The sequence below is a fragment of the Erigeron canadensis genome, chromosome 8 (genome assembly GCF_010389155.1).
Source record: "Erigeron canadensis isolate Cc75 chromosome 8, C_canadensis_v1, whole genome shotgun sequence".
NCBI classification, from domain to species: domain Eukaryota; kingdom Viridiplantae; phylum Streptophyta; class Magnoliopsida; order Asterales; family Asteraceae; genus Erigeron; species Erigeron canadensis.
Window position 1 is genome coordinate 47834719 of NC_057768.1, and position 20807 is coordinate 47855525.

General features: G+C 34.4%; 2 protein-coding genes across 3 annotated transcripts; both read left to right on the forward strand.

Annotated features, from left to right (window-relative positions):
- The first annotated feature begins 409 nt into the window (after nucleotides 1-409).
- On the forward strand, nucleotides 410-4150 carry LOC122579886 (probable alkaline/neutral invertase F). Its single transcript, XM_043752146.1, has 4 exons — nucleotides 410-927; nucleotides 2075-2512; nucleotides 2679-3237; nucleotides 3796-4150. The coding sequence occupies exons 1-4, from the start codon at nucleotides 424-426 to the stop codon at nucleotides 4074-4076; spliced, it is 1782 nt and encodes a 593-aa protein (XP_043608081.1). The 5' UTR covers nucleotides 410-423; the 3' UTR covers nucleotides 4077-4150.
- An 8436-nt stretch (nucleotides 4151-12586) lies between these two features.
- LOC122578118 (rab GTPase-activating protein 22-like) lies at nucleotides 12587-16997 on the forward strand. Of its 2 annotated transcripts, none has more exons than XM_043750004.1 (5): nucleotides 12587-13142; nucleotides 14229-14364; nucleotides 14483-14532; nucleotides 15305-15358; nucleotides 15456-16997. In XM_043750004.1, the coding sequence occupies exons 1-5, from the start codon at nucleotides 12829-12831 to the stop codon at nucleotides 16675-16677; spliced, it is 1776 nt and encodes a 591-aa protein (XP_043605939.1). In that variant the 5' UTR covers nucleotides 12587-12828; the 3' UTR covers nucleotides 16678-16997. The 2 variants fall into 2 exon arrangements, with proteins under 2 accessions (XP_043605939.1, XP_043605940.1); XM_043750005.1 differs by having other exon boundaries at nucleotides 13049-13593.
- The last annotated feature ends 3810 nt before the right edge of the window (nucleotides 16998-20807 follow it).

A 20807-nucleotide genomic window follows, 5' to 3' on the forward strand; every position in this document is an offset into this window, starting at 1 on the left:
AATGAATCATACACTAGTTATTTATGTGTCTACCTATAAATCTACTATATTATTCAATTAATCGTAAAATTGCGCATAGAACCCAAATTAAATAAAACAAAAAATACTCGTAACAAATAAACAAAGCAAAGATGTATAAAAGTCTATCCATGGGCAACGCCAAACGACGACGTTTCATTGACCGTCTATGGTATGAGCTACCGTCATGCATCACACCTGAACACTGCACCACAAAAAGTTTGTTATACTACGCACACGTGTTATCATTTCATTGGTTACAGAAACCACATTTCAAATTTAAAACAGATTTCCAACAGAATACTCCTCACAGTTTATAAGCGCCAAACAATTCACACTTCTTTCATTTCCTTCTTTCAAAATTCTCTCTCTAGAATACACACATAAAACATATATCTATCTATAATGAGTTCGATGAGCGACAATAATAATCATTCCGTTTCGACGGAGGAACTACAATTTCCAATGAGTGAAGATGAAGAGGCACTAAACGAATCGGATCAAAAAGAGACATCTGCTGAAATCTGGCGAAATATTCAGATCAATACACGCGGTGATCGTGATCGTAGAGCAGAACTGCAGAGAGCTGTTGCGCTGGATCACGCAATCGGAGCCGAGAATGAAGAACAAGATCAAGTTGTTGTTCCGACTGATAAGAAGCAATCTGTTGTACTTGAGAGCAAAATTAATCTAAAACCGTCACCTAGCGTCGGTCCGAGTCTAATTCGCCTAATTGAGACAAGTAATGCGAATGTAAACGGATCGGAGAGTAGTGGAGGTTCGCCTAAGTCTATGATGGATGAAGCGTGGGAACGGTTGAAAAGCTCGTTTGTTAATTTCAAAGATCAACCGGTCGGAACACTTGCTGCAGTACTTGATCCTAGTGCAGATCCTCTGAATTACAATCAGGTAATCACTTTATTCAACCTAATCCTTATAGTGTGTGCGTGTATAAGTATACATATATATATATATCAATATATGTGCTTCTATATATCTATATAAATTTGGTTATTACTAGCATATTCGTCGTTTACATGTAGGCTATTACGATGATTATGTCATATAGCGAGAGGTTGAATGAATAAAGTGATCATGTATCTGTGATTCGTTTACGTAATTTCGTGTCTGTTTATGCGGAATGTATTTGCTTAATGACTATATGATTGATCGATCTGCTTAATTTGATGGCGTGTTGTGGCTGTAGATATAGATACGCTATTGTATAGGTTACATCGATATATTATACTCTGCGTGCGTGTAATAGAAACAGATACACTGAGTAATAGACACATTCTACTATTATATCTGTAATATGTGTATTAGATGTAGTTAATTTTGATAATCATTTTCACATTTCATGTAGCTAGAGCATGAATCAACATATTGCTTGTGCATTTGTAATCTGTTTATGCGGAAATCATTCTTTGTGTTATTTTTGTCTCGGTGAGGGTGTGTATATGCAATATCTGCTTATTTACTGATTTGTTTTATTTGTCGATAAAGATAGGCGTGAATTAGTTCAATTGATAATGTGCGCTACGTGTACCAGTATAGAAACAAGTGTAGTTATCTATATGCTCTGTTAACAAAGCAGTGCCAAAATTATGCATACTTAACTACTTAAGGTGGATAATATGTGAGTTACTACTAATAGGATCACAATTTTAATTCGATCATTTTGGACAAGCTTTTATCTACCGATTTGGCCTGCCAGATGATACAAAAAGAATATGCTCACATGAAACTTTTAAGTAGATGTACCTGACTAAATTAGCATGTTAACGACGTTAGATATAACTATAGGTACAATTTTGGTTGATTTATCAGTTACCAGTTTTGAAATATATGAACGGTAGTAAGTAGTAATTGCTCTGTGTAGTATAGTACCGTAGAATGTTGTTTGTGTATACACCTCCAGCAGTGGAACATATATATTTGTGAAAAAGGGGACATGAATATATATAACAGATTCGATATCATTATGGAATTATGAAGCTATATATACACTTGTTTAGTCTTTTAAGTCTGAAATGTCCAATTGTGGCCGGTGCAGGTGTTTGTGAGAGACTTTGTGCCAGCTGCCTTGGCTTGCCTGATGAAACTTCCAGCAGAGCCAGAGATTGTTAAAAACTTCTTAATGGAGACTCTTGATCTTCAAGGACATAAAAAGACAATTGACAATTTCACACTTGGAAAAGGTGTCATGCCTGCCAGTTTCAAGGTCATGCATGGCGACCACCAGGAAAAGGAGGAATTGAAGGCTGACTTTGGTGGTAGTGCAATAGGAAGAGTTGCACCAGTTGATTCAGGTTTCTGGTGGATTATACTGTTAAATTCATACACCAAGTGCACAATGGATAATGCATTGTTAGAGGATCCCAAAGTGAAAAATGGAATGGAGTTGATACTCAAGCTCTGTTTATCTGATGGTTTTGATACTTTTCCAACGCTCCTATGTGCAGATGGATGTAGCATGATTGACAGAAGGATGGTAAGTAATTATATAACCTCATTTCCTTTGAACTTTGTTGATTAGCAGTCATATGGTTCAAAGAATAACATAGTTAAGAATCTAGTCTATGTTGGAGTACGAGTACTAAATTCTATTTATACATACATGCTACTATATAGTCATCTATAACTTGCATTTGTGGCAGGGAATCTATGGATATCCGATTGAGATTCAGTCCCTCTTCTTTTTTGCATTGAGGTGTGCACAAAAAATGCTTAAACAAGATGATACTGATCAGAATCTGCTTGAGCGGATTGAAAAAAGAATTACAGCTCTAAGCTACCACATCCGAAATTACTATTGGCTGGATTTTACCCAATTGAACAACATCTATCGTTACAAAACAGAGGAGTATTCTCACACAGCTGTTAACAAGTTCAATGTCATTCCTGAGTCGATTCCAGATTGGGTGTTTGATTTCATGCCCGTGAGGGGAGGGTACTTTATCGGGAATGTAAGCCCAGCTCGCATGGATTTCAGGTGGTTCTTAGTTGGCAACTGTATTGCCATATTAAGTTCTTTAGCCACGGAGGCACAAACAACAACTATTATGGACTTAGTTGAAGAGCGATGGGAAGATCTGATTGGTGAGATGCCACTTAAGATTGTTTACCCAGCTTTGGAAGGACACGAGTGGAAAATTGTCACGGGATGTGATCCAAAGAACATACGCTGGAGTTGTCATAATGGCGGCTCTTGGCCAGGTGACTCCTAAACTAGTTTTTTAAGTTAAATAAAATGCTTTACTCAACAGCTTGCACTTCATATTCATCTTTTTGTGAAGTTTCCTATCCTAAAGTATCAACTAAGGACTAAAGTTTTGTAAGCATGCACTTAAAAGGCATAATTTTGGTTTAGTTTATCCGTTGAAGTTAAAAATAAAATGGAAGACATTATTGAACAATATACATGCTAGCCAGTTAATTCTTGACTAGTTACGGTTCCATGTTACAATGAAATTAGGAAAAGAAAACCTCACAACAATTACCAAAAATTACTTGTATAGACATAGTATTTCCACCATTGTATGTTGTTCAAGCTCTTAATATAGATGCCTTTCAGAACCATTTATTCCGTATTTCTTAGGCACACTAGTTAGCAATTAATTAAGGTCACATGATGGCTTAACTTCAAAAGTAATTGTTGGCTCTTTTTCTTCTTCCTTTTAAATCAGTCTAAAATACGACAAGATAGGAAAAAGAAGAATATTGAATGAAACAGATATGGTTACCAATATGTATTTGTATCTTTGAGTTTTGCAGTTCTTCTATGGCTATTAACAGCAGCATGCATCAAGGCAGGAAGACCTCAAATTGCTAAGAAAGCCATAGAAATGGTGGAGCAACGTCTATCAAAAGATGGATGGCCAGAGTACTATGATGGTAAGAAGGGACGTTATGTCGGGAAGCAAGCAAGGAAGTATCAGACATGGTCTATCTCTGGGTACCTGGTGGCTAAGCTCATGATAGAGAACCCATCTAACCTTACCATGATTTCTCTAGAAGAGGATAAGCCAAAACACACACGAAAAACCTCTTGGTGATTATACTCCAGGTGATATACCTTGACGAACTGATCCAGCTGGTAGAGTGAAAAGAGGAGACTTGAGAACCTAGAAGCTACACTTTTTTCTATAATAAGCTACTTACATTACATATGCTGTACCTGGCCATCATTTTGGTGAATGATTTACTAAATGCCTGGTATTCTTGTTTGCTTTTTATTAGTAACTAGTAATCAAACCATATTTTGCCCATCCAACCAAAGTACTTCGTTTTTAGCTTCTTCGCTGCAATAACATACCCTTACGAAATAAGGCTTCTGGTTCAATGATTTGAATGGCTGCTCAATATATCTTGCAGAAAAGAATGTTTTTGTTTATCTAATATAGTATAGACATAGAACTACATATCCCTTTTTTGTTGTGTTACTTGTGACTATAATTCAGAAAATAGCAGATCACCACCCGAGGAGACTACTGATAGGCGGTATTGATGAAGGGTAAAGACATAGAAGACATGGAAAGGATTTTGTAAAATCTATTGCAAGATTCTATGTAGTTATCCTAAATGAGATTTGGCCATATTTGACCATAATGGTGCTCTTTTTCATATCTGTGCTTATAAGTTGGTTGGTCTTGACTTCTGAAACACTGATCATCATTAGCATCCTTTTAGAAAATTGAGTTAAGTTGAGACGAGATAAACAAAAAGAAGTTAAAATATAGTGAAACATAGATCATAAAGTAATATAGATAGGTTGGTCCGAGGGTGCTATTTCTATTTATAAAGTCAAAGACTTGCATTTGTTTACTAATAAGCAGAAATATTAGCTTGTGGATATATATTTTCTTCATGTATCTTGAGTTTCATGACCCTGCAAGCCGACATGCTATAGAAGCAGTTGTGGAAACAAAAAAACCTTGTTTGCTAATTCCCTTTAATAAGATTTATAGGTTTAGACTTGGAAAACGGTTACCATGTTTTAAGTTATTTTTTTAAGTGTCTAATATATATCAATGATTGGAAAGCAGTGTTAAGGACGACTGCTTCGTCGTGTCAAGTCTCCTTTTATGAACTTTTTTTTATGAATCACCTTAATCAAAGCGGAGCCATGCATGTTTTTGGTAACTGCAGCTCATTCCACAATCCACTTGGAATTTATCTTATGGATTGCATTGTGTGTTGTACATTTAACTGCTTTGTATGTATTTTTAAGTATCGAGTTTGTACCGAATATCAAGCTATATATGAAAACCAATGTACAAACCACTGTGCACCGTTGATGGCCTATATACATGTCCAAAGCTGAGAAATCCTCCAATTAATTGCCCATTGTTGCCAACTTGCCCCCTTTGCCTATGTGTGTATCTGGCTTTCGGATATCTCTGTTAACATGTGGCACGTTTAATCTATACTATACTATATTATAAAGCAAAAAGTCTCCATCTAATATTTTAAGTTTTAACATTTACTTTCTCAAAATGCTCTTTTAATCAATTATATATGTACCAAATACCCTTTCTCTCTCCTCAAATCTCAAACAATCATCTTTTTTCTCTCTCTTCCATAAATAATTTATTATTCGAATTCATTCAAAATCTTTTATCTCACAAAATGTACATCGATAAATTATAAAAATTATATGGGTGTTCTTAAAATTTCATGCTCTTTCATTAGAGATATCATTCGGTATACTTTTGACGAATTTTTAAATCCGATGGCGGAATCCGTACGGTTAAGGCATTTGGCTATCACACTTTATGACCTATCACCCCACCATCTCACCACCGCAATGCACCGGTATTTACCCTCGTACGCTATAAAACATGAACTACAATGAAGGGTCTACTGCACCATTTTTAATATATACCTTAATTAACAGAAATGGGTTATATTATTTAACGGGAAAATAATATGTGTGTGTATGTAACTTGTCTTCAGCTACTATTGTAGGAAAGAAACTTTGTTTTGGTTCATTGTATGTAAGTTTGTCTCAAAACTGAACGAATGTTGTAAGAAATCGGTCAGATACTAACGTGACACCATCAAACATCCGATATGTGGCCCAATGAGAGACCACTACATCAGCATTTAGCAGATTGTTTACACGATTCATTTAGTTTAGCAGGTTACTTACATACAATGAACCAAAACAAAGTTTCTTTCCTACAATAGTAGCTGAAGACAAGTTACACACACAGATTCTTTTCCCATTATTTAACTATCTAAAAGTTTAAAATGGTTGGCTATATGATTTAATATCATTTATAGGAAACTAGGTGGTTCGACCCGCCCGATGGGCGGTGTCAATTTCTAAAACGTTTGTGTTTGTCGCGGTTATCCTTTTTTTTTCTTTTTAAAGGCAATAACGCATACCATCATATTTATATTTACCCCAAACAATGATGTAGGAAATAAAAGTTAACAACATAAATGTTAGAAAAGCTATAAAAAAAACCAAAAAATTACAAATATAAATCTAAAAAAACAAAAACCAAAAAAAATATAGATATGAAAAAAGAAAAATAGCAAAATACAAAAAAAAAAGATACAACAAAAGTATTTGGATACTTAAAAAAACAAAGCAAAAAATAAAAAACTTAAAAGTTTGGACTAAATTAGAAAGAAACACAAGTAGAAGGAGCAAACTATAAATTCTAAAATCTTGAAAACACATATCCATAAAGTTAGGAGAAAAAAAAAAAGACAGTCAGACAAGGTAAGGGCTTTAAACCTCTAGGTAGAAGGCATACCACTCCTTCTACAAATTAATTTGCTTATATTTTCATAAACTAAATATACACCCTATCTAAGACAAATTAATTACTGTTGACATTCTATTCTCATATTAATGTATGTAATTATTAATAAATGTTTTATTTTTATCAAAATTTTTATCAGATGGATTTCATAATGGACTGATACATATTTCTACTCAGTGACATTACCTCTTAGTATACCTTACTTCAATTTCATAGAAAGTTATTTCCAGGAAAATCCATGTCTTCAACATGGGGATATATTACCCATACCCGGATTTAAACCAAAGCCTTATAATTGTAAGTTTCCTAAGTATCAATCATTTATTTACGGAGGTTATTTCTAAAATTTTCAATTTATTTAGACGTTGATTTTAACTAACAGATCACTAATTCAAGTTGTAGATATACAATTCGTGCCCGAACAAATAAGCTAACTTGAATATAAAGTTGGTTGTTTGACTTTGACAGAAAAACCAACAAATCAAACGTTCTAATACACGTTAATTTAACTACTCATGGCACTGACGTGAATATTTAACTCATATATTAACATTGAAATGAGTTTTTTTTTCAAGACAAATATACTATACCACTAATAATACCAAATAATACTAAACTACCCCAATGCCATGGATTGAACTATATCTCAAAAAACAAGAGTCTCTATTAAATGGACTAACTCTACATTGCCAACATCGAAATTAGAGGTGGCAAAATGTACGGGTCGGGTCGGGCTGGATGACCGATCATAATGGATCTGGATCAAAATGGATTTGGATCAATATGGACAATTTTCAAACTGTTATATATCAAACGGACGACCTTCGGTTCTTTTCTATCATTCGTCCACTAATGATAAACCTACTTAGCCTTGCTAAATTACTATGCATGCATAATTTCGATTTGAAATGAGTTAATGTCTCAAATTACTTATCTATACTATATTATAAAACAAAAAGGCTCTGTCTAAATTTTAAGTTTCAACATAAACTTTCCTAAAATGTCTCTTCTATCAATTCTATATTTACTTAAAATAACTACATTACCCTTTCTCTTCTTAAATCTTAACCAATCATTTTTTTTCTCTCTACTCCATAAATTATTTATTCCTCCAATTCATTCAAAATCTTTATTCTCAAAAACCGTACATCGATAAATCATAAAAATTATATGGGTGTTCTTAAAATTTCATGTTTTTTCATTAGAGATGTCATTCGATATACTTTCGACGAATTTTTAAATCCAATGACGCAGCCCGTACGGCTAAGCCATTTGGCTATCACACTCTATGACCACCATCTTACCGCCGTAACGCGCGGGTTCTTGCTCTCGTGTGTATAAACAAAAAAAAAACTATATATCTATTTAATGTAAGGACATCTAACAAAGTACGGAAAAGAAAGGTTTCAACATTCTGAGATCATGCGAAACATGAGATCCCTGTCCAAAACATATGATGGTAAATAATTTTCAATAGTCAACTAAACATCAACATAATGTGCTTGATCAAACTTACTATTTTAAATGACAATTCAAATGCTAATTAAACTTGCACGTATGGTTATGGTCGGTTTTAGCATAATGCATGTCATATTTTAAAATCCTCGAATCTGAAAATCCTCATGTGAGTTGCATTTGGAATCCATGTGGATTTGTGGATCTGTATGAAGTTAGAGTTGTTTTGTCCCCTTTTATCATGATCATATAATTAAAGATGGCATGTGCAAAACTGCAAACTCTCATGATACTCTCCCCCTTGATCAAATTTGCCTTTTCTTTAATTCCCCAATTTCCTCATCCCTATGCTTTCTTGCACCTTTACCAATTCGACAAGAGTACTTATTTTTTTCTTTCCTAGAAACTTGATTAATTTTCACATCATTCAAATCAACTTAATAACCTTTTTACAAATGGACTTATACATGTTTTATGTACGTAGGCGCACTCAGACACACATATGTGAAACTGATACACAACAGTTACTAAAAGAAACAAAATGGAGAAAAGGTTATGATAGTAATAATAAGAACATGTTTGATTCCCATCAATTTACAGTTGATTGCTTTGTGTGAATTTTACTTATGCTGTTTGGTGAATATGTGACAAGTTTATGGCATTTTCTTTAAATCTAATGATAGTAATAATAAGAACTCTGGTAGTGGAGTTTGTTGATGAGAATCATGACCAAAACTCAAGGTGCTTCAAGTGAATTATTGCATATTTCAATGAACCTGGATATGTTATTTTAAGTATTTCTATACGTATCAAATTGACTGTAAAATAACTATAAAGTTGTAATTTAGTTTAGGGAGTTAATTCCTCACAATTATAACACTTGGATTTCGTTGGTTCTTTTGTGTCATCTCTTTTTTTATATTTCTCTATATACATTGTGTCATTATGTTGATGTTAGTAAAATTCGTTTAACATTTTTCTTAGTAGTAAGTTTCACGGTATTCGTGATTAGGGGAGACCTCGTCATTCGTTGATGATACCCTATCACATAGTTTAGTCTATGGGATATGGGGCTCATTTTTACACTAAAAACATTTATTCGTGAAATTTGAAGAGAAAGACATTTTTACCCTCCTGTTTTCTATCCCGTCCTACCAACTTGTTTCTTTAATACGATTTTTACTCAAAAATCTATTATATTAATAAAGGAAGATAGTGATGACATAAGATTTTTTAAAATTTGTATTAACACACATCCCCTTAATTTAATTATGGCATCATCATATTTTTCTATTTAAAATTCAAAATATATTTTTTTAATAGATTTTTTTTTTCAAATATGCATCATTAATATAGATTTTTATTAAATGTCTATATTATTATTTAAGATTTTAATCACCTTATTTTTTCGTACAATAGGCCGAAACTATGGTATGTTTTTTTTTCCCGATAACTTTTTTTTTTGCGAACCGAATGTGTTTTAACGTGTGTCCACAACTATACAACTTTTGTTTCCATTTATTTTTGTTTTTCGACAACATATTGTAAAGCTACCGGATATCATTCGGTTTATTTGCAAAACGTCTATCAGTTAACCCGGGTTGATTAGCTAGTTGATAAAAAAAGAGAGATACTCCGTATTAAGAAAGAAAGCTCTCTTCACCCAAAATTAATACATCATACTTTTTGATAAAATAAGAAGACCATCCCCCGATCCAAAATTTATGCATCATATACATGCTGAGAAAACAACACGACCATCCTCCAATCCTCGGCAGTCCTTGACATCGTATCCGTTTCTAATAACCTTCCAACACAACCCCCGCTTAATTCCATTCTGTCTACATCAACAATCCGATACGGGTTTACTATTCGTCAATGACATACCCAGTAAACATGTAGCTTTTCGTCTATTTTTTAACTATGAAATCAATAATACTATTATCAACGTCAGTTCAATATCAAGTTTAATATTGCAAGTGAGAATTATGGTGCAACGAATGATAATTAAGTGTATCCATGAATAAGAACTTTTAATTTTTTTTGAAAGTGTGGATCGATTAGCCCCATTTATATTAAAATGACGGGAAAATTGGAATGAACATTACTGTATCAAATTGATTGACATTGTTGAAGTTAGTAGGTCTACCGACTTAGTGAGTTATGATTTTCATGCCTACGAGTGTTGCCGGTAAATACAAATATACATGATAAAAGGAATGGGTGAGGGTAACGTTGTCTTTTAAATTTAACTTCCGTGAAAGAAACAATTTATTCAGTGTAAAAATCATGACTCATGGGATATTGGCTATGAGTTGTTACAGGTTATTCAAAAAAATAATCCAAAAAAGTGTTACTCTAGAGAATCAAACTTGTGACGAATTTACCAAAGTATCTTTAATGATTATGTCATACGAGTACTATTAAGGGTTACCAAATTGGTACCATTATTTTTTTTTTTTATTGATGTACCCACTGTATAACTTTTATTGTTGGGAGGATCAACTTGGTTTCGAGTCTCACTTTTTACATTTGTGAATCTATCCTTTGTATAACTTTTATTGCAACCCATTGGTAAGGTCTTTGACCTTGGGAGGATTTACTTGGGTTCGAGTCTCACTTCTCACATTTGTGTAGGTGGATTATTAGGAGTTTTTTTAGAGTTCTTATTTCCAGACATACGTGTAATTTAGGAGTATAATAGAATAGAATGCCGTTAAAAAAAACACAAAAGTGGTAGATTAATAAAAAGTTGTGATATTATTATCAATTCCCTACTATTAACCTTTACCTTTAAAATATTTTCACTAATCATTTTACATCAGTGATCTACACCATTTGATATTGTCATATCCACCACCACTCCAGCAACCGTCGCCACCACCAAACACTGCAACCATCATCGTTGTTACACTGCACGGATATCGTGTAATTTGCATGGATTAGTTTCTTGTCATATCTCATTCATAGGGAAAGGTAAATCCATTACTTATGTTTCTCAATACATAATATAATTTGGAAATTGTTATGTATTTCAAAAGTGAATAAGCAAGTTACCCAAGAGGCCAAGACCTTTTCCTTTGATAAAGCAAAGAATTAGAATCTCATTTACTTTTCTAACAAACAATAGTCTATGACTCATCGTCTCTTCATATACATACGAGTTGTTACCTCCTAAATTACAGTTTTGTAAGTTAAAGATTTCAAAGATATAACATGGTATCTGATTCACTAAACATGTCAATTACATATATCTTAACAAAGACAACATTCTAAAAAAAACAACTTTTGAAACTGCTCTAAGGCTATCTCCAATGCTAAGGACGCCCTTAGGCATCCTTTAGCTGTCACATCATATCCTTACAAATCCTTATACATCCTTATAAATCCTTCAAATCCTATAATTTTATCTCCAACCATACAAACATTCTTACATATCCTTTACCTCCAACTAAAAACAAAAATATATTAGATAAGGACAAGCTTCAACGGTAAAGGATATCCAAAGGCACCCCATCAGAGATAGCCTAACATACCTTGTTTTCTTTGTTTGTTTGTTTTTTTTTTTTAAACTTCACTGACATTCTAACATACCTTGTTACCACGTTCTAATGTATATATATAACATATTTAAAAGTTACTAGCACGTTACCCGCGTAATGCGGCGGTGGTCGTGACAATACCGTTGTAGTGGGGGGCCGAGTGTTGGTAGTGGAGACGGCGTCGAGTGGTGTGGATAATTGATGTAAATGGTTAATGAAAATATATTAAAGAATAAAGGATTGGTAGTGTAAATTAATCATTAATGTTATGGGGTAGTGTATGTTGAAATATTTTAAGGGATGCTAAGTGAAAATATTACATATTTTCAACACTTCCATAAATAAAAGGGACTATTTCTTTTGTAATATAGTATAGATAAAATAACACTCTAGGCTTTGTTGTTCAAGTTATTAAAGGAGAACAGAGTTTTTAATTAGTTTAGATATAAGTAGTTTAATTGATATATTTTGTAAACCATTTTCTTAGCCGCTTCATAATGCTTACTTGAAAAGGTTCGATTTAAAACTTTTTACAAAAACATTATCTGTATTGTCGTCGAGAACTGAGTAAAAAGTTTGGGAAACATATATTCAAAGTGTGTATTTATTTAATTTATTTATAAAAAGAAGTGTGGACTGTGGAGGGTAAAAAGTTTGGGCCTCGGGGTTGGGCCAGCGAAAGAAAAAAAGAAAAAGTATCGATAATTACCACTCGATAAGACACACACAAAGATGACGACTGTTGAATGTGTGTGTGTATTGCTTTCTTAAAGCGAGAAAATAAAAAAATATAAATAAATATACATACATATGATAGGTACAGAACTACAGACAGATGTGAGTAATAAATCGGCGATATATCATATATCGACGTCGTTACTTTAATTCGATTCGAGTATTCTCTGCAGAACTGTCTCCATTAGTAATTAATTAATTCAAATATCAACAATAATTAATAAATAAATACAAATCTACTATAAGAAAAAAGGTGCACATATAAATGATGAAAAGCACCTAGGGTTTGAAAAGAGGTTATGTTGGGTACAATTTTAGGGCAAACAAAAACAAGAGGAAGCAATAGAAAGGGCAAATTCGTTACTTTACTGCTATTGGCGGTGGTTCTATTGATGTTCGACGTCTTCTCCGGCGGTGGTGGTGATGATCGTCGGACTGGTTTTGTTGAAGGAAAGAACGACGGCGGTAGCGGCGGTGTTGGTGTGATTTATTGGATGACCGGCGGGAGTGTTACCGGTGGCGGTTATGGAAATCAATCTAATGTCGGAATAGCTATCGCCGTGACGGTCATGGCTGGTCTCGCCGTGGCCGCCACTCTTGTTTACTCCAATAGGTAAATTTAGAAGAAGAAACGCAAGTTACTCTTATCTGAATCGGAAACCCTAATTTTGTTTTATCATTGTAATTTTATTTTACATACTACTCTGTATTTGTATCATTTAGGATCAGCATAACACTCTCTTCCATATTATTAAGTTATAGATACAGATAAATATATACATATAGAGATATATATATAAGTTATTGTACGTATAGATTTACTAGAAAGGAAAGATGATATCACAACAGAAACAACAACATCATCATCACCATCATAATGTATTGAGAGCACTTAGACGGAGTCATACTTCGAATTCGTCGTCACCGTCATCGTCTTCGAATTCGTCATCACCGAGGTCTTCGTCTTCGAATTCGTCGTGGGTTCATTTGAGATCGGTTTTGTTAGTCGTTGCTTCTTCGTCGTCATCGTCATCATCCTCACCAATTTCCACTACAACTACTAGGTCAGTTGCTCATTTCATCTTTCCTTCTCTTTCCAATTTCCAGATCTCGATCACCAAATACTGTCTTTTACTCCAAAAAAGTACCGATCTGTTGTTACTATAGTTGCTTAGCTGATCTGTTTTAGGTTGTGTTTAACCAGATATTGTATATCCTTTAGGTTTCTTCCATGCGTTTTGTTTCTGGTGAGGGAAATGTCTTTCATTTTTTCAAAAGTATTACGAGTTATGCCGACATTGGAGTTGTGATTGTTCTGCCAGTGCCTTCTCACAAATGTCTTTTCATTTAGTTGCGTATATGTACATTTTTTTTAGAACTACATGGTATCAGTGTAATTTCAGTGATGAAATAAATTTGTGTGCAGAAGTACTTGCATGAATGGTAACGGAAGCTTTATCTTTTGTTATAACACTTTTGCGTAAAATCTTTTGTCATCCATTTTGAAAGCAGGCAGTGGAGTTGTAGACTTGGAATAGTTTGATGATAGAAATGCATATAGGGTGTACATTCACACTACTTCTGTTTACTGCATTCTAGAGTTTTTTACTTCTTTCATTCACTCTGCAACCCCCCTTTACTTGTGTCTGCCTTGTGGTATTATATAATGGGTGAATTAACATGTGTTGTTGTGATGCAGGGGCCACCTTCAATCACCTTGGTCAAGAAGGAGAAGAAAACATGCTCTTCAGCCAAAACAATGGAAAGCTTTATTTGATGAAGATGGAAGGCTTTGTGATGGTGGAGTGAAATTCTTGAAGAAAGTTAGAAATGGAGTACGTTTGGAGTTTAGATACATATTCAGCTATAAGCCTTTTGTATGTTTATTTTTGGCTAGTCTATAATTGCTTCTGCTATCTAATTTCTTTTCCTTTTATCCCTTTTTCAATGCAGGGTGTTCATCCTAGCTTAAGAGCAGAAGTTTGGCCATTTCTTCTTGGAGTGTAAGCACCTAAGATCTATTATACCTTTATTTACAGCTATAACTTGCTAGAACATTTTCACTTTGCATTGACATTAAACGATTAAAGTGCATGATCTTTAAATTATTATACCTCCCTACTCGCAAGACCGAGCGCTGAGCTTATCGTTATTACTAACCTTTTTTTTGTTTGTGATATGGTGACATTCTTTATAGTTTTTGACTTTTTTCCATTCCATAAATTGAGTTGCTTGTAGACTCAACTACTGTAGTCTGGTTGTCTTGGTTTACATTTATCAGCCTCTTTGAGTATTGTTTTCTTTAACGTTTATGCAGTGCTTTGTTGGTTGCATGTTATCATATGCTCTTAATCTTGGAATTATTTGTTGGTGTCTAACATTTGACCGCTTCCTTCTCACAAACTCACTCATACCCCTCTTTGAATTTTAACTAGTATGTTTTGGTTAATGATCTGGTGTCCTGTCCAAACAAAAAAAAAGCTCTCTTCTATAGAGAGAGAACAAGTATGTTAAAGTTTTAGATTTTGATGTAACGCAGTAGCAAATAACTATGATGTAATGCAGTAGCAAATAACTATGTTCAAGATGTGAGATTCGGTTGCTAGTAGTGTTTCAAAACTACATGCCGTGTATGCCCGTGGCCTTTTAGATGTTTAAACAGAAACAATGAAACTTAAATTTTCAGCCGACTCGTATTTGTTTCTACGCTATACATGCATATATTATACAAGAAAAACTCAGGTGACCTGAGAGCATGCTTTTTATTTTCTGCAGTTATGATCTTAAAAGCTCAAAGGAAGAACGTGATACTCTTAAAAATAAAAATAGGTATCTGATCCCTTTCACCTTGATCAATACTCAGTTCCTTGATAATGAAAGGAAATTTCCTTCTAAAAAGAAGTCATGTTTGAACTTTTTCTGACAGGAAAGAGTATGAGATGCTCAGGAAACAGTCCCAACAAACTTACAAACAAAATGACACAAGCACCCAGGTAAAGGAAATCTCCATAAGCAACAGCAACGAAGATAGCAAAGAGGGAAGTGAAGTCCTAAATTCATCTGCACTAGATGATACTGCTAGTACCAGTATGACCCTTTCACCTCAGGCAGACCTCTCGGCTGGTAAAAATCGAGCAGATGATCTTAAAGTATGTGAAGCTGATAATGGAAGTGAAATCACTAGCAAAACTGAAAGCGAATCTTCCGATTCTGACTCTTCTGAAGAGGCTGATGACATGCATTCATCCCCCACACCTGAAGAAGTCACACAAGAAAGTGACACCGATAGGCATCCTCAGGATGACACCACTCCTTCCAACATGGGAGGTAAAATGGCAATGCCCCACCGGTCTGAAAATTTCTCCACTTGGCAGCGAATTATTCGCTTAGACGCTATCCGTGCGAATGATGAATGGATTGTTTATACGCCATCTCAGGCAGCAGTGTGCTCCAACAAGGCACGTGAGTTTGCCGAGAGTGTATGCCTTAAGGATTACGATCACCTGGAGGCATGCAGGGTCTTCCATGCTGCACGTTTGGTTTCAATTCTTGAAGCATATGCATTGTATGACTCAGAGATCGGTTACTGCCAAGGAATGAGTGATTTACTTTCGCCAATCATCTCGGTGGTTGAAGATGACAGTGAAGCATTCTGGTGCTTTGTAGGTTTTATGAAAAAAGCACGTCACAACTTTAGACTTGATGAGGTAGGCATTAGGCGGCAATTGAATATCGTGTCAAAGATTATCAAGGGAAAAGACTCCCATCTTTACCGCCACCTAGAGGAACTGCAAGCAGAGGATTGTTTCTTTGTGTACAGGATGGTAGTGGTTCTGTTCAGAAGGGAGCTCAACTTTGAACAAACACTATGTCTGTGGGAGGTGATGTGGGCAGATCAAACTGCCATCAGGGCAGGAATCACAAAATCAGCTTGGGGGAGGATGAGGCTGAGGGCCCCACCGACGGATGACCTGCTGCTGTATGCAATAGCGGCGTGTGTACTGCAGAGGAGGAAGCAGATTATAGAGAAGTACAGCAGCATGGATGAAATACTGAGGGAGTGTAATAGCATGGCTGGGCATCTAGATGTGTGGAAACTTCTGGATGATGCACATGATTTGGTGGTAACCCTCCATGACAAAATTTAGGAGTGGTTATTATGTTTTAGCTTATCTGTTATTTTTATCTCCTGTTTTTCTTCATTTTCACCCTCTTTCAAAGCGCCTTCTTTAGCATGTGTCTTGCATTTCAACATTGCTTTGAACAAATATCTGTATCTCGTTCGAATAAGTTACAGATATCCCGGAACTCTTTGTGCCCGCGCTCGTTTGGGTGACGGTGGCTAATTTCTTAAACTTACAAGTCTTTCACTGGCCTCTCCAAGATCCCTATGTCAGAAAAGGCCAGGTAACTATGATGATATTATCTCAATTGTAGAATGTTCATATGCAATTTCTTATTGACTTCAGCTCCTGCTAGCTGCTCATAGTCTCATTACAAGTCACTGTATTGATATCCTTATTTCAAATCTATATATTGATACCTTCCCTGCCTTTAAAAATTATGGGTTGGAGTATGTGTGTGTGTGTGTGTTTTTTTTTTTCTGGGATGGAATGAGACAAGGCAGGACATCAATTTGAAATATCTATGAACCTTTTAACATATCATTACTTTATTTTGCGGGTTCAAATTAGTTGCTACATTCTAAATCGAATGTATTTCATCTATTTTACAATTTCGGGAATCATACAATGAAAATCCACGTTTTCAGTGATACATTTAGAAAAAATACGCTTAATAGCCAGCCCCGTTTTGTTTGATTCAGAAAGGACTAAAGATCTAATGCTTCCATACTTGAAATTTTAAACTCAGTGTGGTGACACTTGGTCAACTCGGTCAAGTAATCGGTGATTACACGTTACATGGTCAGTGATTGAGGTGACCGAGGCAAGCTGAGCCGAATTGACAAAATAATCAGGTTGGTTAAATTTTGGGTAAAACTTTGTGCTAAATCTGTCAAAAATCAGTGTTCAAGGGATGATTATGCTTGTGTTTGAACTTTGAAGTATTTGATTTTATGATTAACATGTCAGAGGAAGGGTTATTTAAAAACCCACAAATAAAAAAAACTCAAGAACCATTTTTAACCATACATTCTTTCCCTCTTTCTCTCTCTTCAATTAAATAATAAAATTCACCCAAATCATTCAAAATGTTTTATCTCACAAACCGTAAATCGTTAGACGAAACAAAAAACATGAGTAGTCTTAGAATTTCGTCCTCTTTCCTTAGAGATCCAATTTGATATATACTTTTGACGACTTTTTAATTTTCGTTTTTTTTTCCCTTTTGTACTTGTGTACACATGTAGGATCATTGTTTTCACATGTAAATTACTAAATGAACATATGTACACAACAATGAAGGTTAAAGGCGGAGATCGTCAATCCATGACGGGGCCATGGTAGCCAGGGGCGGAGCCCGTCGGTTCATGGCGGAGCTATAACGGCTAAGGGCGGAGTCCGTTAGGTAGATCGCTCATCACCGATCACCCCTTATAACCTAATAACCTATCACCCTCTATGACCTATCCCACTACGACCTATCACCCTCAATGACTTATCACCCCCACCAGCTTTGGTTTATGAATATCCTTAAGGGCGAAACCCGCTCCGAATCATAATTTTTGTTCAACCTACACATGTGTAAGTTATGTGTAAGTACCAAAAAGAAAACGAAAATTAAAAAGTCGTCAAAAGTATATCGAATTGGATCTTTAATGAAAGAGGACGGAATTTTAAGACTACCTATGCTTTTTGTTTCGTATAACGATTTACGGTTTGTGAGATATAACATTTTGAATAAATTGAATGAATTTTATTATCTAATTGAAGAGAGAGAATTGATGCGTGGTATAAAATGGTTATTTGAGTTTTTTTTTCTTAAGAGTTCTCAAAATAACTCACCCGTAACATGTCATGCTCATACATATAACTTGATTGCTTCAAGGTTAGCCAGTTGCTCGAATACCACTTAACTAGTTTAGTTGAGTACCTAAAATTTCAATGCACCCTACTTTGTTGTATTTGTAGCTGTCCCTCGCTTCTCAAATCAGCTTCGGTGGAATCCAACTCTTTATCATAGAAATGTATCATTATTATTGATTCATATAGATTGGTCGAGTTCAAAACTTTGAAGAACCATCCACACTGCTGTCGAGTGATGGTTGGTAGGTGTCGGTTTCTATTAAATGGAACTGGGAATGGGGACCTTGTTCCGTGCCATCTTGTGTAATGCCAGATAGTTCATTATTCGTACATGTTGAATCAAGTGTAATATTTTTTCATGTATCTTACTTACATACCGTCTTCCAGCTTCATAACAATTATATATTATATTTTAATAAAAGTTAATAGTAAACTTATATTAGATGAACGCTAACCCCGGATCAAGAAGAATAACGTGCTAGATGTGTGCTACTTTCATATAATTCGATCGCTGGACCTAAGTGGCCTAATGGTTTGGAATTGGAACCTTGAATTTTTGACATAAAAATTCAGCCTTTTTATTTTATTAGGTAATTCAGAATGGAAAATATTTTAAAAATTCATGAGATATTTTGATTAGTTGCATCAGAAAAAAAAAAAATATTTTTAAATGACTTAGAAAAAAAAAATTCATTCTGGAATATATAGAGACTGGAAAGATGGGCTGAGTTCTCAGAATCGAATTCAAGTTGCAATTAAACTAATATAAATTAGGGATAATGGCACCGGAGTGTAACTAACTATGACCAAAAGGTTATGTAATGTAACCAACTACTCGACAAGCTATGTAGTGTAACCACCTTTGTTTTTTGGGTTATGTCATGTAAGCTATCGGCTACTTCAAGTTTCCATCCGGTTAAGCCAAAAATAAACTTAGGGATAATGGCACCGGAGTGTAACCAACTATGACTAAAAGGTTATGTAGTGTAACCAACTATGAGCAAAAGGATATGTAATGTAACCAACTACTCGACTAGCTATGTAGTGTAACCAACTTTGTAATTCCACTAACAAAAATAAGTTATAGAATTATTCATTTCTTTTGCTTCGTTTATCTTCTTCATTTCATCACACGGACTATGGAACACAACCTAATGAGAATTTAAACCTAAATATATTAACCCACCCGATTTACCATATCATCATCAATCAATATATCTTCTTCTATCTATCACTATATATCTATATCTATATAAATTTCTCATTCGCCGTCGTAGACAAATGGTTTCACCACGCCGATTCGTAGAAAAGAGAGGTCGCTTGTTGCCGGAATCTTCAAAATCAAACCCGTCGCCATGATCAATGTGGTGTATTTTATAGAGAAAAGAGGTGTATATATATATATACATATAAATATAATTGTTTATATATAAATAATTATTAAATATACATTCTTAATATATGTGACACGTGACCCCTTTTCGTAATTAAAAAAGAATAAAAATGAAAATGGTAACCGACAACTTGATTCCCATCCGGTTGCTTACATTACATAACCTAACAAACAAAGGTGGTTACCCTATATAGCTAGTCGAATAGCTGGTTACATTACATAACCTTTTGGTCATAGTTGGTTACACTCCGGTGCCATTATCCCATAAAAATAAAGGTGGTAACCGGCAACTTGTTTTGTATCCGGTTGCTTACATTGCATAACCCAAAAAATAAAGTTGTTTACACTACATAGCTAGTCAAGTAGTTGGTTACATTACATAACTTTTTGGTTATAGTTGGTTACACTCACGCTCCATTATCCCTATAAATTATTTTATTTATCTCTTTACCCATTTACACGTGATCGAAAATATATCAATGAAATGTCTCAAAGCAATTAATAGTAAGGAAAAAAAAAATACTTACAATCTAAAATATTTATATTTGGTTTAACTAATGCTTTTAATTTGAGTATGTCTTATCAAGGTATTTTGTGGTTGTTTTTGAATTCTTTTTCCTTCCTTGTTAAGAATTTACTTGATAAGATTCAAACATATCATTAGACATCTTTTGGTTACACAATGTAAAACAATGTTAATGACGGTCTTGAAAAGTGAAATTTATTATTTTTATTTTTATCTCTATCTTTATTTTTATCTGTATCTTTTAACATTATAAACCATTTGATACTTATCTTTAATGAAATTATTTAAACCTATATTTTTCAACATTTAAAATAACTATATCATTTTCTTTTACATTAATACGCACCGTTAACACTACCGCCGCTGCCACCA

What these genes read in the sequence shown, in the direction of transcription:
- LOC122578118 (XM_043750004.1), top strand. Translation starts at nt 12,829, where the DNA reads ATGTTGGGTACAATTTTAGGGCAAACAAAAACAAGAGGAAGCAATAGA. An exon ending in ACTCTTGTTTACTCCAATAG is followed by an intron (nt 13,143 to 14,228) that starts GTAAATTTAGAA and finishes GTTGTGATGCAG; the next exon opens with GGGCCACCTTCAATCACCTT. An exon ending in TGGCCATTTCTTCTTGGAGT is followed by an intron (nt 14,533 to 15,304) that starts GTAAGCACCTAA and finishes TATTTTCTGCAG; the next exon opens with TTATGATCTTAAAAGCTCAA.
- LOC122579886 (XM_043752146.1), top strand. Translation starts at nt 424, where the DNA reads ATGAGTTCGATGAGCGACAATAATAATCATTCCGTTTCGACGGAGGAA. An exon ending in GCATGATTGACAGAAGGATG is followed by an intron (nt 2,513 to 2,678) that starts GTAAGTAATTAT and finishes CATTTGTGGCAG; the next exon opens with GGAATCTATGGATATCCGAT. An exon ending in TAATGGCGGCTCTTGGCCAG is followed by an intron (nt 3,238 to 3,795) that starts GTGACTCCTAAA and finishes TGAGTTTTGCAG; the next exon opens with TTCTTCTATGGCTATTAACA.